At 45.6% G+C, this 26,915-nt stretch overlaps 1 protein-coding gene and 1 long non-coding RNA gene across 2 annotated transcripts; both read right to left on the reverse strand.

Moving 5' to 3' along the window:
• Positions 1 to 656: 656 nt before the first annotated feature.
• Positions 657 to 1,036, reverse strand: LOC119097723 (maleylacetoacetate isomerase-like; the record flags this gene model as incomplete). The annotated part of the gene is made up of 1 exon (XM_037220695.1): positions 657 to 1,036. A coding segment is annotated over exon 1 (312 nt), but the record flags the coding sequence as incomplete, so codon positions are not given.
• Positions 1,037 to 8,747: 7,711 nt separating this feature from the next.
• LOC119097724 (uncharacterized) lies at positions 8,748 to 14,911 on the reverse strand. The gene is made up of 3 exons (XR_005094176.1): positions 14,889 to 14,911; positions 11,431 to 11,534; positions 8,748 to 8,783 (listed from the first exon to the last, which is right to left on the reverse strand). It is a non-coding gene; the product is annotated as an uncharacterized LOC119097724 (long non-coding RNA).
• Positions 14,912 to 26,915: the final 12,004 nt, after the last annotated feature.

Genomic DNA, 26,915 nt, shown 5'->3' on the forward strand with positions numbered 1-26,915 from the left:
ATCTGAGGCAACAACGGAGTGTAGATGAAACCATACATATCTGAGATAGTTCCTTAGATAATGAAGCAGCTTAACTTAGGACATAACAGCTCCCATTGATCTTGGATCAGGCATGATCAGACCGAAGTCCAGACCAAGCTGGTTTTTTTTAAGATTGATGTTGCATCACTGATGACAACTTATGGACAGCTTCATGGTGCAGTTTTTTGCGCCTATCTCGAATTATTTATAACAGGGACCGCAACGGAATTTTTTCATAGACTTCTGATAGGTCAGAGTGGGCCACTGACCTTAAGTGATTCAGGTAAACGTTTTGTTTTTTAGAACATACCGCCTAGCGTAATTTTTCACGCTTATTCAAATATCAAAATAAAGCCATCTCGTGGGTATTTGGTCACCGTGATCCCCTAAAGGTCACATAAGGCCACTGACCTAAAATGTAGGTCTGGTCTGGCTCGTACCTCGACCACAACTCCCCGTCAGGCAGGCCAGACCCCACACCCGTCACTCAGGCCAGGTACCCGTACTGGCCGCCCAGGCCTAGTTCCCCAGGCCTAGTCAGGCCCAGGCCATGGTCTGACTCATACCTCGGTCTCGACCCGAGCGCAGCGCTGGGTCGCACCATACCTGCCACCTGACCCCAGTACAGCTCTCACCTGTATACCGGACACGATCATCTCGCAGATCTGCCGGACGAGCGCGCGCCGGCCGGGCTCGGCGGGCAGCAGCGGCCGCGCCGGGTATGCCTCCTCCAGGCACTCCAGGATCGCCATCGACTGGCTGATGCTGACGTCACCGTCCAGCAGCACGGGCACCTGCTGTTGCGGGCTAACGGTGGCGAACTCGGCGCGCCGCTGCTCTTCCTTCGTCAGGTCCACCGGCCGCCGCTCTGCCTCCAGCCGTTTCCAGGCCAGTGCCATGCGGACGCGCCACGAGCACGAGCTCATCCAGTACGTGTAGAGAATCATGGCCGGGGCGGGGCGGCGGCGCTGTTGGTTAGCTGGCACCCGGTCTGGCACAGCTGGCGCCCAGTCGGTCTGCGCGCACCGATATGACTGTCCGATGTAACGTTTGTGCCTGACTGGCGGAACGTCAAGGTCAAGTCGATAACGGTCTGGCGACGGCGCGATGACCTTGCGGTCCCTCCCTCCCGCCCTTATCCAAGCTGTGATAGCACGAGTACAACAGCGCTCACTGCTTTTTTGTCTGAAAATTACCCTCGCGACAAATTGCTTCACAAAGTGCACTTAGTTTCGTCATTTCATTGCTGTATTCATTCATTTTCAAGCTGATATATATACGAAAACCATCCATGCTAATTTTGTTCGCTGCGCTCTGCTGCGGTGGGTAGATGCAGAGTAGGAGTGAGCACTACCTTTCTGCCCGTTTAAGTTCTGCAGGGGGTTGATGCTGTCTGAAGCGTGAAGTAGTTTCGACCATCGGTGAAAAAGCTGTAGTCGGACTCGGCGTCAGGCCGTGCGCATGCATACGCGGGGCAAATGAGTCACCTGCTCGCTGAATGGCTCACTAGAACTCGACAGCGCAGGAGCCTGCCGCGAACTCCATGAAGCTACCAGAACGCGCTCATGAACTCTCATAATCTTCCCTGCAAACATTGCATCATCAGAGCACCAAAAAATGGGGAGCTTCGTCTGGATTCGGCCAAGCAGATGTCTGCTGTACGAGTGCCGGTTACATCTGCGGTGCAGCCGACGGAAAGGCCACCGCTCACCAGTCACCACCCGGGGCAAGTCCTCGGCCGGAAATCCCAGAGCAGCGCGGTACAAAAGCAGCGGACGCGGGACGGCGCTTGCAGTGCGCTCCTGTCCGTCGAGGCGCCATGCATCTGCTGCTCGTGCTGCCACTGTTGGCGCTGCTGGCATCGGCCGTCAGCGAGCAGCCAAACTGCGACCTGAGCGATCCAGCGGCGCTCAGCCGATGCGTGAAGCTGCTATTGGAGAGCATGCGGGACGACGTGCACCGGCGGCACGACCCCTTGACGCTGGACTGACGAGAAAATTGCGACGACGACGTCTGCCATGAGCTCACCAACATCCGCATTCTACGGTTTAGCCAGCTACAAACATAGAAAACCTGCATGTTTCGTTCCCGGAGGAGACGTCACTGGCGCTGCGCGCAACCGTCAGCTTGGCCGCGGCTCCGCGGGGAACTTCGATCGCAGAGCTGACGGCGCAGAAGCGGATATGTCGGGTCGCAAGATCTCTGCGAAGCTGGAGGGCCGAGCCGGAGATCCGGCTGAGTGAGGCCGGTCGGCGAGCTGGACGTGGCGCTGCGGCTGGACGTGTCGGAGACGGCACGTGGTGGCCGTGCCTGCAGCGGACCGACGTGACGCTCCGCCTGTCCGACCATCGACCGTGGACGTGAACCTGAAGGGCGTCGGTCGCTGGGTGGATCGGCTGATCGGCAGCCCGGTCGACTTCCAATTCGCAGAACTGGTGGTCAACCGGCTGTGGAAGAAAAAGTGGAGACCCCAAGCTGGAGCAGAAGGGGGGAGGAGGCGTTGAAGGAGGTGATCGCTGAGAAGCTCGGTCTCGAGCTCAGCAAGCTGCTGCACCGGGAGTAAGCAGCGCTGAGCTCAGCCTCGGGAAGTATTAGGAATGGAGTTCAAAGATTGCCGTTTGATCCTGTGTGAGAGGGCATGTAGCTGGTGGTTGTGAACGGCATTGGCTGCGACGTGTCAACGATATAATGTTGGTGAGGCACAGCAATAAAGACGTTATTGCAAACTTCGCCGTCTGTGTCCTGAACGAACATCGAATTAAACACATAGCGTGGCATTATGACACATCTTTATAAGACGTAACTTCTTAAGAATCCGAAATGCAACGTATTTATATTGTGTATTTACGATGCACGTTTCTTGAAGCGATGAAGTAATTCATAATCTCTTTATCTTTTTTTGGTTCCGCAAAAAAGGAAGATGAAAGCAAGCGACGCATGTTTGTCAGTTTACCGTAAATTGACCGTAAATTGACCGCAAACTATTTACGGTCGCGTATGATCTGACAATCTGCAAGTTTCAATTAATGAATTCAAAGTTCTCATTTCAAATGAAAAACCTTCAGTCTATCAGGAGGTGCTGTTTAATCAAGGGCCTGGTGGTAAATATCTCACTCACTCGGCACTCGATATTGCGATCCGTGCTCATACTCAAGAGTGAGAACTTTTAAGGATGCCTCTTGACGAGTAACACATTATGCCAGGGGATGTGAGCGAGGAGGAGTGAATGTCATATCAAGTGATGCATTTACTACGAATAGTTTCATATGTATGGCTTAATGTTTGATTCGAGTCAAACGGTTACAAGTTTCACGATAAAAACGAAGATGTGGCGATGATGAAACACGCCAAGAGCTTCAGAAAGGCCCACAAATTCAAACAAAACACTCTGGTGCAGAGAGAGAGAGAGAGAGAGAGAGAGAGAGAGAGAGAGAGAGAGAGAGAGAGAGAGAGAGAGAGAGAGAGAGAGAGAGAGAGAGAGAGGAGAGAGAGAGAGAGGAGAGAGAGAAGAGAGAGAGAGACGAGAGAGAGAGACGCCTAAGGCCTATGCAGCAGGAAATGTTCCAATTTTAAGCACTTGTATTGTCGGTGAGATGTAGCTGCGAGTATGTGCAATACTTCAGTCTATGGCTCGCACTGATGAGAACATAACGCATTCACTGGACGGATAGCACCGAATTGCACTCTGAACCCACGCCAATTTTTTTTTCTATGCCGTTACCCAAGAACAGGTAACCAGGAGTGCCCCTCCCTCAATCCCAGCGACGCAGTAAACCGTACGTTACGACCAGAAAACATAAAATAAAGTCGCGGCACTCCCAGCTAGGAAGATGAAACAAACGTAGAGAAGCAGGCGAAGAGGTGGTGCAGACCCGAAGGGATTGTTTTATGTAATAGGTAGGGAAAATCATAGATGAGAAAGCTTAAATTAGTCATTAGCCAAAGTAAGCTAATGACAGCCCGCTATAACCGCCCAACAAGCTACAACCACTCAATTCACCGTGTTAGTAAGGGCTGTACAGTCACACAAGTCGGAGGGGCAATTACCTCTTCATTTTCGTGCTGGGTTTTGAGCTGGGTGTCCAGGGAGTCCACCCAGCTAAGCAGAGCTTGTTGCTGGGAGAACTCCCGGAGCCAGCGCCGTGAATTTGGGTATATGTGCATGACTTTAACTATATCAGAAATTCATTATGGAACATGAAGGAGGTTAAATATGAAGTGCGTTGGATATGTACAGCACAAAGGATTGCAATGTCTTCACGTATGTTGGTTACGTTAATATGTATTCACGAAATGCTTGCGGATGATGTTTTTAACGATGGTTTTTGATGCAGGGATATCAGTTATTGTTGGAAATTATGGAATCATAATGTTGTTCCACAGCTTAGGGCCAAGGCAAGATGTTGTAAATAGTCTATAATTACGATAAGAGAAAGGTTGGTCTAAATGTTTTGCTCGCCTCATATCCATGTCATTGGATTCGTAGAGATTGTAAATTAAATCGAATGATGCAGGGAGCTGTGAAGTTACAAATTTGTGCATCACAATTAACATTTGGGATTTAGCAATATCCGATAGTTTCGAAATTTTGTATCGTTTAAAGATTGGCTCTGAGCTTTGTGGAGGATACACATTTTCTATGAGACCCACAGCCCTTTTTTGCAAAATTAGTAACCCATCTAGTTAAGAAGCATAATTTATATCCCAAATCAGGCAGCAGTAATTTAAAAAGGAAGAATCAAAGTGTTATAGAGTGGATGTGACGTTGTTTTATCAATGAAGTACCTAAGCCAACTTATTATTCCAATATTTCTACTTACTATGCTTGCAACAAAATTAGTGTGGCTTCTAAATTTAAGAGATTTGTCAATGATTACACCGAGGTATCTTATTTCTTTTTTTAATAGGTGAATTATTAATTTGCACATTTAGTTGGAAGTGCGAAGAAAGGGTAGTGTAATGCTGTGTGAATGTTTTTGACACGTTCAGGGAAAGAAAATTAGCAGCAGACCAGGAAGTCATTGGAAGCAAAAGCGTATTGACATTGTTTTGAAGTTCAACAATACTTTTATTTTTGAAAGCAATTGCGGTATCATCAGCGTAAGACAGACAAATCATGTTACTGCTTAATTTAGGCAAGTCATTTATGTACATTAAGAAGGGAATTGGGCCGAGAATGGATCCTTGGGGTACCCCCAAGTTCTTTTTTATTTTGTGTTCTTTAACATTTGGTTCTGAGTCTCCTTTTGCAAGCTCGATCCTCATCCCCAGATGGCGCAATGCGGCTTGCGGGGCACGGGCGCCGCGAGCTGGCCGCCGACCCTGCCCGGGAGGGGGGGGGGGGGGGGACCGGCCGGGGAGTCCCCCGCTGCAGCCGAGGCAAGGGACGTGCGGCCGGGACGGCCCAGTGGCGTCATACGACCGCCGGCTGAGTCAGTGCAATCCCCTGTGTGATCCAGCTGTAGAGGCGAACCGGTGTGCAGCCTTTGAGGCTAGGCTTACCGCATGCGATGAGGAAAACTGGGAAGAGGTTGACGCGGTGGCGTGCATCCGCCATAACCGTTTGATACAGCCACGGCCGCCTTAAATATTTGTTTTCTTTTCTAGTATGTAGCTTTTAGTAAACATTTTAGAACATTGAGTGTTACGTAATGCTGCAACGCTTATATCACAATACCCAAATGCGCAAATTGTCGAGAATAACATTCCTTGACAGGATCATTGCAGGATAACGTCTTGGGGCATCCATGGCCTGTGTCGTTGAATGAAAAAGCCTCCAGTGTCTCCCATTACCCTCGGATGGTCCAAGTGGGCGAAGTGAACACATTGTACCAGTCCGTTCTTTGTCTCTCCTATAATCCATGCCACGGATAATGTTGATGGTAATAACGGCGAATGCCGTACCCCCGAATCCGTCCGGGAGTTGTTATTGTTTTATGGTCAAGCGATACGTTCATCTATTAAACCGGTGTCCTGACATCATGGAAATACGATTTGGTGCTCGGCGATGCAAAACAAACCTGTGTGTTTTTATGTGACTTCTCATAATTATCTGGCCGGTTGCGCACCAGTCAGTGAGTGAACCAGACGCCTAAGATGGTTAAGCACAACGACTAGAAGCTGCCAGCAGCTGGAAGGGTGAAAGGCGGCACTGCAATGGTGCACCGATCTTCTCGTGATATCTCGATGGCCCATGTCATTCGGACCAGAACAGAGCACTATGCGATCAGTAGTGGGCTGGAAGTGAACCAGAGTGTCAAAATAACGTCATCGCTCAGCCATTGCAATAATAGCACGGAGGTACAGCAAGAGATGCCTCGAACTAAGATAGGTAATGGGGCAAGCGTTTCATAACTACTAGTTCATTATCGTCTTCAGTATGAAATAGTCGAAGGTACTTAAAGACTTCCAACATCCCCGACGTCATTATTTTCTTTGCTAGGCATGGCGATCGTGAAAGCGTGCCATAGGTCTGCGGATATGGATGTTGCGGCATGATGATAAGGTATGCCCTCCTCTATCATCATAAATAAAAAGGCAAATCTAATCGTAGTATCCATACGAAGATCATTGTTGAAAATCAATGCGAAAGCGCCCCGCATACAAGGAAATATGCCCATGGAATCTTGTTTCAGTTTAGACGCATTTTTTTCGTTTTTTATCAGGCGGGGGTTTCGTTTTTCTCGTTGCATCCATTCATCTTTATTCTGCTGAGTTTTGTTCATACATGACTGACACATCGAAGTGTCGTCGTCGATGATAAATAAAAAACGTCAATGATGAATATCATCATGAAACAAATCACCATTTTCATCAAACTTAATCAAATCGACATTTTCGTGAAGTCAAACAAGTATGTGAGTAAAATCCCGTGAGAAAAATGGGGACTAGCTCGTCACGTTATTTTCGCCCATCTTCCCCACTTTGTTTTCGTCCCCGCACCCCTGTCTAGGACCTCGTTTGCATGATCTGTTTTGCTCTCGAAATTTTCGTAAAAATGGTCCAGACCGTGCGGGGTTCGATTCTGTCCCTTCTGCAAGCAATAGAGCGGACTAATCTGGCGAATTAGACGACGGCGTTCAGCTTCCGCCGCGTTTATTAAACACATCTTGTGTTTTTGCGTCAGGTCCCGGATTGCCGGCTGACTTTTGCAGGCACGCTCACAGCAGACAGAGGCCGATGTGCATGGTTTAAGGGTTTACTTATGCTCTTAACCGTTTATCTTTGGCCGCGTTCGTTTGACCGATCCGTAAACGAGGAAGTTGTATTCACATATGTAGCTTTCGGCACTGTCAACATAAGTTGCAATTATCATCTGTAATCGAGGAAGTTGTACACAGATAGCATTCAACACTGTTTACACGCAAAATTTGCCAGAGATCACGAATTCTCTATGCCGATGGAGACACTCCGAGTGCTTTCAGAGCGTGGTCGAGATGGACAAGCTTTTTGCCATGCATTACGTTGACCGCCAGATACGGTGCCATTATCCATATTTCTTGACATGAGGGTCGAAACTGGCGTATTATTTCTGGTGACGACGGGCAAGAGTGGAAAATGCCTGTGGCAAACTTCGGCCGAATGCATCCTGTATATACTTTACCAGCAAAGAAGTTAGCGGACGTACAGATATAAATTTATCAGCTGATTGGTTCAACGATTTGCGAAGTTAGCAAAAATGTTTATCTGCTGCTGAAATAATGCCTTCCACTTTATATGCAGTTCCGAACATAAATAGATGTAGATTAGTGTCTCCGTTGCACATTCATGATATTTAGAGTGAAGCAACTCACATTTACTGAGGTACCTATACCGTATGTTTGTAGACGTGAAGCCCGCTTGCAGTACATGGGTGCAAAAGAGGCCGCGTTGGGCAATCAGCGGTAGTTTGTTCGCAGATGCACTTCCATTTCAGGACGTATGTCAGGTTCTACGACAATGCATTATTGCCAACTATGCAGACGCTGCTATCTTTTGCAATACCTTCATTAAATTGGCAGTGACGAAATGGCAATGTTTCATTCCACCGCCGTCACGAAGAATAGGCCCATCCCGTCGATGTCAGAGCCAAGTTTTTCTTAGCCAAGCTCCAGACCAATTGAGGTAGCAGACCGGGACGTTTCAGGTAAGTGCGCGTTACTCGTTTGTCATGAACGCTTGCTAGTCCAAATATGGGCAAGAATAGGCTGATGGAAAGGCACCATTGAAAACCATCGACGGCAAGCCCGTACGCGTCGTGATTTACCGCCGTATGCTTGAACCGCTGCCGCACCCCGGCCCGCCGCTGCTGCCGTGCCACGCCTGAAGATGTCTTGGATTGAGATGACATTCCTGCCTGCTCCGCACACAACTGACACCACCACCCGACCTCTGACTCATCCGAGAACAAGTAGTGTTGTATGGTTGTTTCCCCCAGACGCACATTGCAAGGTGCATTAGTGCGCCTTTTGCTTTGCCGCAGGTCACATTGCTAACCAAAACGTCTTACCGTCACCACACCGTGCAGCTTTGCACGCTGACGTATGGGAAAACCGCATTTGATATCGCTAAACGCAAATCGCCATCCAAGTCCATTCTCCCCAATCCGAAAAAATTGTCGTACGCGCCGTGGGTGACCAATTTATTGAACGTGTGGCATTTGACACCAGAGCGGCGTGACTGAGCACGCTGGTGTCGGACTGATGTTCTGATGCGGTCCACACCTAACGGGAGCCTACAGCTTCAGCTTGGAGCGACGCCAGTGGCGCCTCTTCGCGTTGTACCTGCAAAACCAGGACGTCCTCGGTCAGATGGCTCAACGGATACGAGGCGCGCCAGCGAAGTGAGTGATGATCTATGAAACATAATCCACCGCAGATGTCAGCCCGACCCCGAGTGGAGCGCTGCATGTACTGCATTGTGGTCCAGGATGGAATCCATTCATCTGGTCAGATGTATGGATCAGACAATTCAGCTAACAGAGTTCACTAGTATGATGTCCTACACAAAAAAAGTAATACAACTGATATTTCAATACTGCTTTAAACGTGTGTGCAGTGTCTGAAACTTGGGTGTTTCTTGGTATTTTTAGCCCCACGACATTTTGTTCTTCACGTACATACACCGGAAAGAATGTAAAGAATTGTTCTCTGTGAGCGATGGAGGCAAGCTGTTCCTGCAATTTTGACAGCATAACGCGCCACAATCACGATTGAACGACGGATACTACTTGCAAGTTACAGCCGAATCTCTCTACCACATCACACAATCTTTCCTTGTAATGCATTCAGTGCCCAGGTCTGCTGCTGCTCACCAGCACATGTTTAACCCACCTACTGTCCAATAACGATATCGACGCGCTCATACACCGGGCCCGAGCCCGCACCCAAAAACGTAATCGTCTCTTGACGAAACAGGGAGAAGCGCAGAGAATATCTCGTACACTGCACGATTCAACGTTTCTGGGTTGCACGTAGAAATCACGGTAACACAAGAAAAATTGATACGGAAGTATATGTCACACTTACGTGTGCCTCTAAATATAGGGTGAATTAATCATATATTGGGGAATAAAATATTTTGTTTTCTTTTTATCTGAAATTTGTATTAACGTTGCAATCGAACTATCCAAAATCAACTTCATATAGAACGTATATTGGTGACGCCAAACACCATCCCAAACACTCGCTTAGGCACGCGGAAAATCACGGTTCCGCGAGTCTCCGGCTCTTGGGGAGAATTTAGCATTGGAGAGAAGGCATATTCTCCACCAAGAAATCCGAGCTGAAAACGTGATGAAAATGCATAAAAGGATCATTAAGCAAAAACATGGAATTTTCTTCTATCTATCTACAGAGCGTCGCGACAGAATCATGATCTGAGTATAAAGCTAAAGCATGTTTTCTTGTTTTGCGTTGAGCGTAACTTTTATTGGTGTATTTGTATGATTATTTGCGTCTTTTGAGACCAAACTTCTATTTCAGAAGGGTTTTGCCAACCAATACATTTTTTCCAAAATCAATGAGGCCCTAAAAGCCAACATCAAAACCGATAACCTACAGCGGCCCTGTCGTTGAAGACTGCTACTGCGAGCGCGCCATTTATGTAGCCTACCGACCTTGCTTTGGAGGAGCCGCGCGAGAAGCGGTGATAGCGCGGCTGGTTGGTGGTGCAGATAAAGGCAATATATAAATTTAGCTGTCATATGCTGAGAAAAGTATTTTATCAGACCTAATGCCGGTGAGCAGATGTAGTAATGCTAACTTCATGCAAATAGATTGCTCTGTGAGGAGTAAATATTTCCTCCGCCCTTGCTGCGTTGGCCTCCGAGCCCCGATCACGCAGCAGCCTGATGTCCCAGGTGGTGTAGTTTTGTACATAACTTTGTGAAGCGGGTGAGCAAATAAATCTTGTATCCCGAAGAAGTGGTGCAAACCATGTTCTGCCCGATTTTGACCGAGTCTTTTTCTCAAAGTTGGGGAGGGGCTAGCATTCTATCCAGCTAAATAGGGAACTACACACGTGTTCCCAAATTAAGTGCATCTTAGTCAGTAAAAGCCTAGGTGGGTATCACATTGCCCCAAAATTTCTCCTCTGGATGAGAAAGATTGTACCTCGGCTAAAATGTAGATGCGCTTACTACCATATCCCAGACCCTCTTATTTATATTGTGGTTTGCATGACATTTCAATCATAAACTTAGCATCATGTGTTCCGGAGAATGGTGCAACAGGTGCACAACATTTTAGGCATCTGCTTCCATCAGCCTTTATTGGGGCTGACACCTTTACAATAGAATTATCAATATCCACAACTTTCCATGAGCTCCAAATCTTCAAAATGCAGTAGGTGCAAGCATCGACTTAGGAAGGAAGTACTTATTTAGGAAGCTGGAAAATTTAAGAATTGCAAGCAGCCAATTTCTAATGGTCTTTGGCAATCACTGAGACACGCTAGAGCATATTTTTCACTGACATCTGCTGCCAAAGAATGTGCTTTAGTGCCATCTGTGAATACAGGGCAAATTTACTTTGGTTATCTTGTTTTCACTACAAGCCATGGTTTTAAAATTTTTGTTCTCTGCCCCAAGGGCCAACACCCAATTTCAGATACCGTGTGTGAGGTCAACAGACCACACAGTATAGTGTGACTGCCTTCTGACAAAATTTTCAAGACCCTGTCATGTCCATAACACACATGGAAAAGGAAAAAGGCAGGTTCATGCTTGTTATTGTCCCTCATTAACATTGTTTTGCCACTCTGGCTACTTTGGCTACTTTGTCTGCTCTGGCTACTAATGTGGTGAAGTATTGACATAAACCCCAAACTGATTCCCATAATTTTGTTTGGGAAAGACAATTCACACAATGTGAAAAAAACATGTGAAACAAACGACACCAGTATTATGAGTTCCAGGATAAGCCCACCGACCTGATTGTATTGCCAGTCCGTGACCGAATCCACTGTGGGATCGGCTGGTTCTGGCGAAGCTTCTTGGCCAGCTTCAGCTTAATCTTCAATGACTTTTTGGACCCCTGGAAACATAAATACACACATTTCAGATGAGCTGAGGCAGTCCATTTTGTGCAGCATACAATCATGTTTCCTCAACTTATTTAAAACTCTATTTTCTCATGGTATGGATGGAGCATAGGGGCTTGATTTGCTCCAGTGTGCTGACCTATTGGACTGATGTTTCCAGGTCATGCCCTCTGTAATTTTGGAGCAGACACCAAGATCTTTACTGCAGTACATTCAAACACAGACCTAAGCAGTGAAGAAATTTGATAATGCATGACTCAAAAGACTTGTCATGACAAGCATCTCACAATTCAAGCCTGGAGCCACCTCTATGCTAAAGGGGGTACCAAAACCTTGTAAAGTTTTACCAAACTGGGCCAGTAAATGACACTACAAAAATAAACAAATGAAGTTAGCAGCTAGTTGGGATGGCTTGGTGATAAGATGCAAAACCAGTAGAGTCAAATGGGCCCCCATACAAAAACACAGCAAAAAGATGTTTAACTACTACAAGTCACCACATCATCTGTATGTATGCCCAAATCCTGCATGTATGCCAAAATGTTTATTGGCATCAACAGAGAAGGCAAGCGATGGTGTTGCTTGACTGAAAGGATACAACTGATGGCTAGGCTGAATCCCATCCATGCCAAGCCAATGGGATATAAGTGGTTGGGTAGTGCTATGAGTGCAACAGCCACAACATTTAAGGAAGGGTAACAATGATGGCAAAAAAACAACAACATTACAGTGAACAATGATGAACCAGACATGGCACTGCCTAATCACCCAGACATAACAAACCAAACCATCTTGATGAATTTGTTTAAACTGACAAACAATGCATCTAACACATAGTTGGTCATCAGTTTGAGTGTTTTGAAAGAAAAGCACAGCAGCCTCTGGCTATATCCAGATGTTTTCAAACACAGTTGAGAGAAACCAGAAAGCAGCTTCTGGTTAAATTTGTGCAACTGTCCCAAAAACATCTGTAAACAACAATGTCTTACACAACAGACCAACTTCCATAACATGGACAAGAATTGACTGGTGCCCTTCATTCAGCACACAAATGCCTTTATGACATGAGTAAACCCCTGCCTATAAAGGACATGACACCTGGGTAGAAAATCATACCTTTACTTGATATCATGTGAGATGCAGTGGTGGAGCTGCAAGGCTCAAACCTAACACCAACAGGTCCAGATCAGACCACTTAAACAACTTAAACATGACTGCCCTACAAACATGATTAAATTCAATAACCCAAATAATGGTTTATATCCTAGTGAATCCCACTTTCACAGGATAGTACTACTAAACTTAAGTAAAACCATAAAAAGAGCTTTCATTATCAGCACTGGATACGCAATGCACTGAAAACAGCCATCTACACCAGAGACCAGCAGTCAGTGTGGCAGTTTTTTGCACAGTTCATATTAAATGCACATGTTAGGTGGAAAATTATTATTCTTAACATTCACACACATGACAATTGGGAGAGTTAAAAGTCTACAAATGCAATTCAATAATCTGGAAAGCTGAGAATGTACCCTCCAATGTTAACATATTAGGCCACTCTTCCAGGCAGAAAAACTGGAAATACCAGGCATCTCCACTGGTGTTAACCTCAACAGACTAGTAGCCCATCTGTAAAGATATTGTCTTCTGCACCAACAATTATGTGAGGTATGCAAGCTAACTTCTCACCAATGTGCACTACACTAAACTCAGGCCAGGACAATTGTGCTTAACTTTTACATACTTTGGGATGAGTTTTAGCCAAAATAAAGGAAGGCACCATACATTACAAAAGAGCATCATATATAAGTCATCCTCTTTATGACAGCACACATTAAAATAGTCATAAAATAGGTACATTTACACTACCATGTTAACACTTTAATACTGATGACTTGCTACAGTGTAGTGAATTAAATGCTAATCCAAAATCATAGTACTGTATTGGATCAAGGAACTCATATCATATCACATATAATCCTTGCATCAACATTTACCAAACCCAGCCTAACCTCTCCCCACTAGCCTTGTCACCTGGACCAACATTTGACAGACACCCTCAACTGTTATCATGATTGTCATATTTTGGGAGTAACACGTCACTCCATGGATGGTTACTCATAATTTGTCGCCTCACCATTGAGCGTCAATTGACAAACAAGTGAGTGTTGCCATGTAAAGAATACAAAGGTCATGGTACACACTGGCACCTTATGTTAAAAAAGAGCAATATATATCTATCATTTTCAAGGCAGAACATAGCAGTGTTGGAAATTGAAAAAATCCTGGCAACAGAGTACAAATTTTCCATGGTGGAGTGCAAAATTATCCAAGTGCTGCAGGTCACTACAGCTTCACTCAGGTTATCTCTGAGAGATAATAGTACAATCATTGGCACTCAATAAAAGTGCCACTTTTCATTTACAGCAATTTATGTAAAAGCATTTTAAATGAAAGAAAACATCAGTATTAAACATGGTACACTGAAACAACAGTCTCATACCCTGTACTATGAATCGCATGCACCAGTGTTGGAAACCTTGACATTTCCTGGTATAAGGTATGCTAGATTTTGTCCTCCAGGATTGTGACTAGGTAAAATAAAAATATTTTGTGTTCCATCATGATGCAACAAAACCATTTTTTGGAAACTCATTTAACCTCTTTGCGTAACAACAAAATAAAACCAGAAGGTGCAACAGCTTCAGACTTGCTGCTTCCATCAGGAGCCATGTACTGATATCTGCAAAAGCACAAATCTTGCACCCACTTGACTAAGATGCCCAATAGCAAGCAGCCTGTGTTGCCACCTAGGTATATGGTAAACCATGTATGGAAATGTGAAAACTAAAATGTGTGGATACTGGATGGAATCACCTTTGAACAAAACTGGGAAATGAGAAACAAGTACCAGAATCACACTGGCCTGTAGATTAGCAAGGCTCTCACTTACTATGCCCTGTGCAGACCGGCTCACACTTGAACACGACTTAACCTACCATTGACGAACTGCATTCATTGCCAAGGATGCAACGGACAGTCATGGAAAACCACATGCCCAATCACCTACCACAGATGGCCGCCTACTAACACAACACCACTGTGTCATGGCAATGCATATAAGAGAACCACTCGCAATTCAGTGTCGGAAATGCCTCAATTATTCAAGAGACCATGTCGGAGACTGAGCATAGCAAAACTCTCCAATTGGTTTTAATGATTTGTCTCTTCCTGACTGACTTGTCAAGAGCAAAAATATTCTGCTAGCGCTCATGTTTTGAACAGATCCATAAACATTTGAAGGGAAGCTGTATGGAGATGGGCATCACGATTATGAAGAGACTTACTTGTATTCATTAAGAACCGCCATGTGGTCTGACTTTCGGCCACTTCCTGGTATCCAGAGTACAAAAATGTTATGGCAGCTGTGGATCTAAGCCAAGTTGTCACCTAAGGGTGGGAAATTAAAGTTGCTAATTCAGGCTTTACAAAAACATCCCTTCTGGTTGAAAAACATTGTCTAGTATCAAGCCTAAAAGCCTAGGGTATCACATTGCCCCAAAACCTTTTCTCCAGGTGGGAAAGATTGCACCTGGGCCAGAATGTAGCTGCACTAACTACAATGCCCCAGATGCTCCTATTTGTGTTGTAGCTTGCATGACATCTTAATAAAAAACTTAGCATTATGTGCTCCAGAGAATGATGAAACAGATACACAACATTTTTAACATCTGCTTCTATCAGCCTTCACTGAGTCTGACACCTTTACAATAGAATTATCAATATCCACTACTTCCCTCCATACCTTAAAAAAATACAGTAGGTGCAAGCAATGACTTGGGAAGGAAGCCCTTAGAAAGCTAGAAAGCTTAAAAATTGCGAGCAGACAATTTCTATTGGCCTTTGGCAATCACTGAGACCAGCCTGAGCATGGTGGTCACTGTCACCTGCTGCCATAGAATGTCCCCTGGAGCCAGCTGTGAATGCAGTGCAAATTCACTTGGGTTATCTTGTTCTCACAACAGATGTAGGTGTATGTTGCTACCTGATGTTAACAAGAGCATGTGCATTATGCATTGTGTTTAATGCTGAACATTTTGTAAATCACAAAACAGGTCCTCCTATCCTCTTCAATCCAGCATCCCATTGGCATCAATGTTCTATGCTGCATATATGTACCATATTGAGAAGTTTTGTTTGGCCACCACATTCTCATTTTGCTTTTCATTCCTCACCCAAAGACATCACATTCACCCCCAATGTCAACTAATGTACAAATGGTATGGAAGACCATTTGAATAGGCAAGCAATTTCATCAGATTCTTGTTACCTTGGCCCAGTACATTTTTACAGTCCTTGAAGTGCAGTAATGCTGTGGTCACGCACAGCAATGGCACCACAGTTGCGGGTGCTGCAAGTTTGCAGCACTCAATGTTCGCTGTCATAGTTACTTAAGCTCCAATAAAGGTGTTTGGATGACCTGTTTAACAATTACTTAAGTATGTTCTGCCTTACAAATGGTAATGTACAATGCACTTTTTAACATTAGCTAGCAATTATACCATGACCTCACTACAAGCCGTGATTTCAACACTTTTGTTCTCTCCCCCCCCCCCCCCCCCCCCAAGAGCTAAAACCAAATTTCAGATGCTAGGTGCCAACATGGATTTATTCTTTCCCTGTATTCATACTGCTGATATAACAAATTGAACAACCATTCATAGGATAAATACATTCATTCCAGGGATCTGGTTTCAAAAATGGACAAAACTACCATGCTTCCCGAAAACACTGCAATCACGGCGCACGAGCGCGCAGCTCCGCACCCCTCATCGACCCTTCAGTACTACGCAAGACGTTATTTACCAACGAAGAGCACACTTAAGGTACCGAAAATATCTCATACGCCCAGCCTCCAGCGCAGATTCAACGCCCAAACAAAAATGCTTGTATATTATCCTACCCGTTCTCACCATGTTCGGCTCCCACGAACGTCAACATCCGAAAGGGCGACAGCGCTGTCATGAATGTAAAAATTGTTTTTTTAATAGACCGTCCCATTTCTCACTCCCTATGGCTGCTTTAAGCGGGCTAAGCATATTGATTTGGATAGTTTATTGGTTACCTACCACATATTCCCTTGCTTGAAATTCCATGTTAAAATCCGTAGTCTAGTCCCTTGTTACCGCCCGCTGCAACGTGTTTGAAAGAATGTGGGAAATGAATTCCTCAGTGGCAAGGATGATTGTAGAGAACGGCCCTTCTTTCAGTACGCAGACACACAGCAAATCCGGACAGATTTTTGGGAATCCGGACGGCATGGTTTGATTCGTAGCTTTGTACATGAGACGTTCACTAAAACCATTCCCAGATCCCACACGATTGGTTTTCGCCAAACTTCACGAAGCAGGCCAGTGGAATCTTAACATCTTATAAGGCGGTGGTTAAGCACAGTTTTAACTTATCACGCTCATGCAGCGTCACATGGTAAGTACTTTCGGCGCTCCATCATACACCTTGCCGTTTACAGTTGGCTGCATCCGTGAACCCGCCTAGTCATTCCCAGGGAGGGCGCCACCAGAATTGTCCAGAGGGCGGCAGTATCGCTGCTCACCATGTCCTAACCTCTAAACGGGGTAGAATTGACAATATCCATGGGCGTAGGAACGGGGGGGGGAGGGCCAGGGAGACCACGCCCCCCCCCCCACTTTTCAAGGTGGGGAGGGGGGCCAGCAATGTTAACGGCTCCTCCCCCGACTTTTCAGATTAATGTTGCATTCGGCTTCCTTTTGCACTACATTAAACATGCGTGCCAATTTACCTAGTTCACCAGCGATCTCCCCCAAAATGTGTCATCTTTTTTGTTTGTTCATTGGCCATCGCTTAGTGTTCCAGCCACACGGCCGATGCCTCAAGGCCTGGAGACTGCAACGCTGGGCGTCGAGGCTGTTATTGCTATGACTTGCGAGCGCGCATGTTCAAGACCATATTACGTAGTTTTCTATCAGTAATCAGCAATCACAGGATCTTGAGCATTTAAGACGGATTTGGGTTGGCCGTGTTAATACAAATTAGGAACCCTATTTCATCTGCAATCTATAATCAGGGAGCACTCAATATCTCTGAAGAACACAGAAAAACACAGAACCGGAGTATTTGCGACAACTACCAGACCACTTGCGGCGATCATGGTTGTTGTTGCCCAATAAGCATTCCTATGACGATCCGGGGCCAGCTACGCGGGTTGGAAGGCCTTCCGCGTCAGGGAGGGAAACAATGCGATATGATATATCCTTCTCATGGCCTCCGGATCGACCAGGAGATCCCGCCCCGTACCACCAGAATGATAGCAAGAAGACAATTTGCGATGGGACGGAATGGCCCTTCAGCCCTGACGGGAAACGGTAATGTGCCCCTGGTCTTCTTCTCAAGAGGCCCCTTGCCCAGAAGGGAATAAGGGGTCTCATTATTGTTGGGAAAGTGGTGTCTCATTATGTTTGAATAACGTGGGTCGAAGCAAGCTGAAAAAACTGGCAAGGTCATGCCATGTTTGCCTGGGAGGGTTAATTTTTTCAGAATGTTTTATTGAAACAAAATACATCAAAAGGCTCGAACACGTCCGCCCGCAACCCCCAGAGTAAAAACAAGGATGGTCTGGGTTGCAATATCCGTAAAACCAAAGAGTTTCAGCCACTGCAAGTGCCACCGGCTGGCGGGCGCCATGTTGATTGGTCTTCTGGATAGATAGAAAGCTGCAAAAACACGAAAAATATAGATTTTACCTTCACTCTTCCAGTTCAACCTCCAGATTCCATACCGCTTTGCGGTGCTTTAAGGGCCAATCCATTCTTTTCATCAGTCTAAAAATTGCACACGTGAAATATGCCCTCAGACTGCCTTCTATATGTAAGACCTGATGTCATGAAGCTTTCAAGGATGCTTTTTTAGGGATGTCGTCATTTTTGTCCACTTGTTGGCCACAACTAAGTAAAAGCTGCTAGGCCGACGTTGCGCGACCTGGGTAAACTGCAACGCCTGGGGTGGAGGCTTGTGTTTCTAAGATTTTTGAGTGCGCATGCCCAAAATTATGTCATATGACTTGTATTACTAGTCGATTTAAGTGTTTAAAGGTAATCATTTTAGAATTGTCATCATTTTCGTCCACTGGTGGGCCACAGCTAAATATTAGCTACAAGGCTAAGGGTTCCCGGACTACGGAGACTGCAACGCCTGGTGTTGAGGTTTTTGTTGCTAAGATTTCCGAGCGCGCATGTTAAAAAACACGTTACAGAAATCATATCACTAATCGATTCTTATTGAATGTTGAACATTTTCAGACAAGCATGGCCTGGCCATGTTAATACACATTGTTGACCACTCGATCTGCAAACAAATTTTCCTCTTCAAATTTGGATCAAACATATCAATCTACAATCTGCCTTCGCGGTGTCCTCAATGTCTGTAGAACCCAGCTAAAAATATTAACACAGCATCTGAATTCTGTCGGTTTAGAGTCAACTAACCATTGTAAATCAAGAGCGCCGATGATTTATTCCACGCAGTCGTTCAACGCCTGAGGTCTGCAGATTAATGACCTCAAAATTTAAACAGAATTGAGCTCACGGTAGCTCTTGCTTTCTGTTATGGTTACAAAGTAAAAATTACAATGAAACGAAGAAAACCGTGTTGCTTGTTACCAAGTACGCTATATCCGGAGACCCTGGGGGAAGGGGAGATCACCATAAGACGGGCTTTTGTCAACCTTGTGTTCCCCCTTGGCAAGGCCCTGGCTACGCCCTTGCCTACACACCAAAGCGGATCAAGACGCTTACGTTGCATGATGGGCAATTAAGTGTCCGTTGGGCCAATTCATACCTAACGCAGACAGCTTCCCGGAGGCCATTTTTCTGCGATGGTGTGGTGTGAGGGAAGATAATTTGGAAAACATACTGTCGCAGGTGTCCAACATATGTTTCATACACCGTGTATTAGTAACGCTCATCCAAAAGTATGCAACAAAGCGGCCGTACGATCAGTTCGCGGTCAATTATGCGGGGGACATCCGGGCCACAGCAGTGGCCACAGAGGGCGGCAGGAGCAAGGTCCAGATAAGTAACGTGTGACGGATGGGCCTTATTATGTACCTTGATTCTTAAAAGAGAATTTCCAGTTCTATGGCTTTTGTCCTATGGTTTTTGGCAGCTTCAAGCTTCCGAATTGGTTTCCACCTAAAATGCTGCGACAAGCCTTATCTCTTGAAAAGCAGACAGCGAAATGAGGGCGTATGAAAATCCGTCGCATTGTGAGCCATCAATCCACTTTCAAAATTCTCACCAGCCTATATCCAGGCCGTATTTTAGCATCCACGCTGTGGAGGCAATGCTTCCTCAATGACCCGAAATGCCTACCCGCTTGTGGAATTTCGGCTCCCCAGGAATGACAGTGTAAAAAATAGGCGAATAATCTAAGGAAGCTGGATAGCCTCATTTGCCAAATGACAGATGAGTGGAGTAGGCAATATTGTGCATCAATGAGAAACAGCTCTAGATGCATATCTAGCATAGCAGCCATGACATTTGAATAAAAAGCCATAGCAACCTTCATCCTTCCCCCCCTCCCCGATCATCGGGTTCGCTTTCCAGAAAAAGTGGGTGAAGTACACCCTGAGCTTGCCCCCCCCCCCCCCCACACTTTTTGAAACGTTCCTACCCCTGTGACAATATTGTTCAGTCTGCGTCTTTAAAGACGACCTGTAATAAGTTTTTTAGTCCGCGTAATATCCCAGAATCCGGCTCAAATACTTTTCAATTCGTTTCAGGTTTGCAGACATTACGAGCTGAGTTACTAGCAAGCATTGGTTATATATTATTGTCATTTTCGCCATAACCAGGTATGTTTCTGTCGTTTTCACCCACCACTGTTAATCCGCATCTGCACTACAAAACGCGGGTCGTGTGCGAGACTTGCGTCTGAAGTTAAGTTGTTGAAAGGAACACCCGTCTGTGTTGATCCTTCGTGCCGATCGTTATTTATGGTGCTGACGATCTCCAAACATGCATACCTTTCTTTCCGTTGCATGCAACATGGTCAGTTAGCAGCCGAAGTTCGTGTGCCGTCCTTGGGTAGCTTCAAATACGGCAGCGCGAAATAGTCTGCACAATTTCTCGTGTGCCTAGCCCAGGAACTTGATGAATTGGACCCCTAAAAAGAGCTTAAATGTGGATGGCTGAAGGGACTGGTCTTGACAATGGCTGAAAATCTCAGTTCAAAACATCATACTAATATGAAACACTCCTTTTAGACGCCTCCAAACGTGTCAATACATTGAAGTGAATAAAGGCCTCTCCAAAAAACGTCTACATTTCTTTAGACGGTCGAATTCACGTCATTCCTAAGCACATGATGTTACTCAGGAAGCCATGAAACACTCTGCAAAACACGCGCAAGTTTATTTCACGATATGATATCAGAGTGTACAACAATATCCATAAAAGTCGAGCGATGCAGGCCTACATGACCTGCGAATCGAGCCCTGGCATCCCATACATGTCGCGTCCGGTGGTACATACAGCAACCGGCCCCGCTTTGGCAATACCAGCTACAGCTTCCGCCTTCTTGAAAGGCCCAGAATGCCCAGGATTACATGGGGCAAGTGAGGGGACTCTGTGGTACCCACTCGTGCCTCGTGGCAGCGAGACCCACACGTTTCCCGAAGCACAGCCCTCCCTCGCCGCGCCAGACCCGAGCATGGCTCCGGCTGACGGCCCTGCAACCCAGCTGTCCCGTCCGCAGTCAAAACCGTGCCGGCGCGTGCCAACGTGCCGCGAGCCGCACGCGCCGCGCCCCATCACAGCCTTCCTCATGCCGGTTCGGCGCTGGCCGTCTGGCCGAACGGGATGACGAGTGGACTCACGTGGCGCCACCTGGACGGCGCGTGCCGCCTCCTGCAGCCGGTCGGCGAGTGCGCGCGCCAGCCGCAGGTCGGCCGGCCGCACCGGCGGCGCCGCCAGCACGCGCCTCCGGTTTGCGGCACGTCCTCGATGGCCGGTGGCGGTGGCGGCGGTCCAGCCAGAACGCGCCACGGCACCATTGTAGTGCACCAGCCGCTCCACGTAGTCCTGCTGCTCCAGGTCTGAGTGTCGACGGCGGCCACGTCGATGACGGAGGCGGCCATATCCTGCAGGATGTTGTCGAGCAGCGTCTCGCCGTCGCCGCGCGAGCGCGCCTCGCCGGGCCGCGCGCCAGTCGCCGCCTCGGCTGGCAGCTCACCGCTCTGCGAGCCGCTGCTAGCGCCCGGCGGCTCGCCCAGTAGCGGCGTGCGCGCGTTTTGGCTCGCCAGTTTCCGAGCCGGCGCCATCCTCTGTGCTGCAGCAGCAGCCCATGGCACCTTACTCAGGCACTGCAAAGAACATGGGGTGATTGTCTGGCAGATGCCCCTACAGACAGGGCATGTGCTGTTGCATGTTACCACCACATGTGTTTGGGAACAAGCCAGGAAGACAATGCAACCATATTTTGTGTGTGTGTGTGTGTTCTGAATGGTTTCAGAGCAAATTGGAATTGATGGCATGCACATTTCAAAGGGTGCTCAGGCTTTATACTGGGGACAGCTTTTGGTGTGCACCCAAAGTCAATCCAGACATTCCAGTTCAGAAGATAGTTTTGGCCCATGCTTCTTGCCAAACAGCACAGGAAAGGGATTTTGCATACCATCCTTTGTAACATCAAACCTGCCAGAAAACTCTGTTGCCTTTGTCAGCTGACTTCTAGTCTATGCATATGGGTCTTCAGGTGACCCATATGCATAGATGAGATGAACATTAAACATACATCAGGAGGACCAATGACCATAAAAGGGAAACAAAGGCACAACATGCAGTTGAGCCAAATAACTTCACTTCTTTGGGATTTGAAAGAGGCAACAACAAGTAAAAAATCTTGGTCAATGGCCTGTGCTGTAGGAATGACAAAATAATAACTAAGAAAGTAATGTTATGACTACTGTTTTGACAAATGGCTATGACTTTCTCTGAACATTGTTGCTGCTGAATTGAATGTCCATTGAACAAACTAGTCCCTGGCTGGCCTGAAAAATATTAATTGCACAAGATGCACATATATGTGAAAATGTGCTAAAATAATTATTGCTCTCATATCACAGCCCTATTCACAGTAATGCCAGACAAGACTGGGGTACTAGGGATCTGGTTGCATTTTAGCCAATTGATGGCAGAAATGGGATCAGGATTTTCTGCCTTCTAAACATGCCACCAGGAAAAATCACAACTAATCTCTTTATTAACACCATAGCTTTCAAGTCCATTTTCACCATGTTCTTTTCTTATCTGATGCCATAGCTATACTTCCAACTATTTTCAAGATTTTCCCAGCTTCATTTTTTTCACAACTACCCAGTTATGTAGTCAAAATTCACATAGGTAAGTGTGTGCAGCAAGTTTGTTTCACTTAACTTTCTTTCAAATGAAGAATCCCTTTTTTAGCATTGCCGTAATCTGTGATGCTGTGGAGAATTCACTGTTAGAGTGGAGTGCTACTATGAGTTAATTTTAATATAAGGAAATGTGAGGAGCATGTTTAAATATCAAAACAATGCTATTATGGTCTTCCCAAGGTTGGGCAAGCATGACATAATCAAATAGCATAGTCTCCAACACAAAGGAAAGATATAATCATGACTGCATTGAATGAGTTTCTATATATTCCATGCAAGAATGGTAATTGGTTAACCCAGTTTATTTAAGATGCACTATGCACAGCCAAGGGCAGTGGAAAATGACCATACTTTACAAGATTATTGGGACTGAAAAAGTAGCACAGTGCTAATGAATCTTTATTGGAAGGAACAAAAAACAAGGATACTTTGCATAGGCCCAGTTCGTTTAATCCCCCCCCCCCACCAAACATATACAATCTTACAGCCTGACCGCATTCTGGAAGAGTCCCAAGCTATGACTTACAGCCTGACAACGTTTAGTAGATAAAACACACTTGTCATCAGTGTTGTAAATGCATCAGAGGAATATCGCACGTAAAAAAGATGGACGGACTGAACACCTTTGAGGTTTAAGTCATTTTGGAAGCAAAAGGACGTAACATTTAACATACCTTTCACGGTGCGAAATATTTGTCACACCAAATGCGTTCAACAATCATTGGTGAATGGTACGCTTTGGGCAAATATAGCGCGCTTACGCTCGTCTGCTGCCAAGTTCGTTACTAAAAATCTAGGAGTAGGTTGCAATGGGAATCCATTCAAACTACGAAAAACACGACACTGCCAGTGATGGGAGAACTGTACATGTACCTTTTACCATGTCCAGGGAAAAGATTATTTAAACACGGTAGGACATGCAGCAGGCCCGGACATCATCGGGCATGGCCTAACTGACTTACAGGGCAGGACTGGCCAAACTGAATCAGGCTGAAGCAAATCAGTCTTGTAGACATTGATCTAGCTTGTCCTTTTTTGCCTTCCCACTGAATTTCCTTTCAAGTGTAGGCCATCGATGGTATGTAGCAATCTGACTATATTAATAACTTCGATTCGACCTTTTTGTTGGGTTTTGGATTTTTCGGCATTGATCACAATCCATCAGTAGTTGTCACGAGTGGACGCTCCGCCGCATTTGTTTACAGGACGGGGGCCTGGCGGTGTTGTGCTGTGGCGGTATTGTTGCGGTTATTAGGGCTGCGGTGGGCGGTTATTGAGATTTCAGTTTTTTATGTTTATGTTAGTTATGGCTCATAATGACCAGTCAGCTGTCAAGAAGACTAAGGCTACGCATGGCATATGAGGCAGCTTCGCAAAAGGTATGTACCTGTTTGCGAACGCGCGATAGTCACTGGCCAACTTTTGATTTGTAACACTCCTTCGAATATGTTGGGTTTGAATACTTAAGAAGACAAGGGCTTTATATTCAGTTGGGGAGCTTTGATCCCCCTCCCCCAAGTTTGAAAAGAAAGTGGGCCAAGTCAGGGGAGAGACATGCATGTTGGCAGTTTTGGTGAATAGTTTGTGTCATTTTGCCCATAGCCTCCCAACTCAGTTTGTGATGTTCCCCAGAATTGTGACACTTCCCCATTTCAGAGTTTGGTACATTTGGTGCGTTTGGTACAGATACATTCCCCATTTTCCCCATACTTTCCCCATTTTCATGAATCCCCATTTCAGAGTTTATCACAGCCTTCAGAGTAAGTAGATGAAAATTAAAATATTGGTTGTAATTGGTTGAGTTTGCCAAAAGTGGTTCCCAAATTTTGGTTGAATTGGGCACACAGTTCAAACTATGCATCTTTTTAAGTGCCAAAAGTTCCTAAACAATTTGAATATCATCAAATGTTGGTACAATGATGCCTGATGATGATATTCACCCATGTCTCCTGTGGTGCATGTGGCAGTCAGATTGCTGGCAGGCTAGTCACTATCCTGCTAACATTCAATCCTTGTACTTTTGCACTAGGCTCCAGGCAATATCCAAAACATTGATGGTTGTCAGTGTATTGTAAATTACAGTGTAAGTGTAAGCTGTTTGGCAATGTAAATCATGGCTTCATATTTTTGACAGTCTGGACTGTTATTATTCATGGTAAGGAAGATTGGGAAGCATCCCAGGCAAGCCACCAACAACCAGGCCAAGAAGTCCTGTTCATCTATGGTGTTGGAGTGAAAGTGTCCAGTTGCCATGGTGTCAACTTTGAGCTATTTGTATAGCTCTGAATATTTCCATGATCTTAAGCCTCCTCAGTAAAAGATGAAGCTGAAAATTGGTGTTATGTGACAAAGATGACTCAATAATTGTGTACTCAAGCAGAGTGAATAGGACTGACAGAAATTATTTCACCTTTCAGAAATGCTTCAGGTTTTTATGAAGCCTGATCCAGCCAAATTGTGGTGACTGATCCCATCTTTAGCAAACCTCAAGCCATGGCTCCCTGGTTCTTTCAAGGCACTCCCTGAACTATTAAGCATGCTGTGGTAGTTTTGGATGCAAGGTGCTCACACGGAATATACAACCCTGATTTCTCTTCATATTTGATAATTTGTAAGCACCAATGATGCTTGATAATTCTGAGTCATTCAAATTGCCAATGCCAAATCTGGAACTTACCATGAAATTAACAGTAAATGGCTGAACAGGCATGACCCACATTTGTCAGTTGTGATGTGAAAGGCTTTTGTGGTGAAAGTGTATTTCTTTAATGCTGTAAATGGTATCCCGATTAAGGATTCATAAAGGTATTATCATTTATAAATGATGATGATAAAAAATGATGGTCAAATAAGAAATCTGCATATACCAGGAGTATGTGTAGCTGTACATGTAGTTGGGAAAGAACAAACAGTTGTGTTAACACACACCCAGACACAAAATGCTTTGCACTTCACCATGTGTGTGTGGTGTCACATTGACCTGAGGAAGCTAACCAGCAACCTTAAGAAATAATATGAGAGGGACTGGCCACATGCCTGAAAACCAACCCCAAGACCTTTTGGAGGTCTTGCCTATACACAAGATGAAGAATACAAACCTTCTTGACTATGGTGGGGTGTTTGGACCACCAGCAGCCAAGGAAAGCCTGGTGTTAGTGCAGCAAGTCAGCAAATGCCCTTTTAGTACCTTTGTTAATGCCTCTGTGGAGATTTCTGGTATCTGGGAGGCTCCCAGAGTATGGAAACTTAGTGAGACAGTTCCAGTTAAAACATATCTTAACTGGCAATCTTACTTTATGACTTATTTATTACTTACTTGATTACTTTGGTTGAGCTTACAGCTGTTCCATCTGAAGGGCTTGAATCACTTGTCAGAGATCATGTAATCGAATACACTTAGGAGCGTGTTCTCTTTGTAGCCAGGCACTCAATTTTCCCCAATCTCTTTGTCGTGCTCAGCCGTTGCAAACTGTAAAAGACTAGCGCACCTGGCGCAGAGGACAGAGAGTTGGTGGATTCAGTGTATTTTGACTCAGGCGAAGCATTTGATTCTGTGACATCTAACATGTTCCTTTCCTAGCTGCATACTCACAGGATCAGTTGTAGCATGCTGCACTTGATCAGTGATCTCTTGAACTATCAGAAGAAGAGAGTGCTGGTCCAGGGTTCGAAGTCTGACTTGACGGACGTCACTAGCGACATCCCTCAAGGATCTTTTTTGCGACCGACGCTGCTAAAGACTTTCGTTAAGGATTCACCAGATCAACGGCGAAGCGGTTTCAATATGTTGACGAATGATACCTGTGTGTTGTGTCCTGAGGTATCCAACCGCCTTACCTCTTCAGGTCGGCCTCGATGTCCTGATCAAGGTCGGATGATACATAATATACGTCGGCATTTGCAACACGTGACTGAGCTACTT

This window comes from Pollicipes pollicipes, unplaced genomic scaffold, assembly GCF_011947565.3.
Source record: "Pollicipes pollicipes isolate AB1234 unplaced genomic scaffold, Ppol_2.1 Scaffold_4308;HRSCAF=5072_pilon_pilon_pilon, whole genome shotgun sequence".
NCBI classification, from domain to species: Eukaryota; Metazoa; Arthropoda; class Thecostraca; order Pollicipedomorpha; family Pollicipedidae; genus Pollicipes; species Pollicipes pollicipes.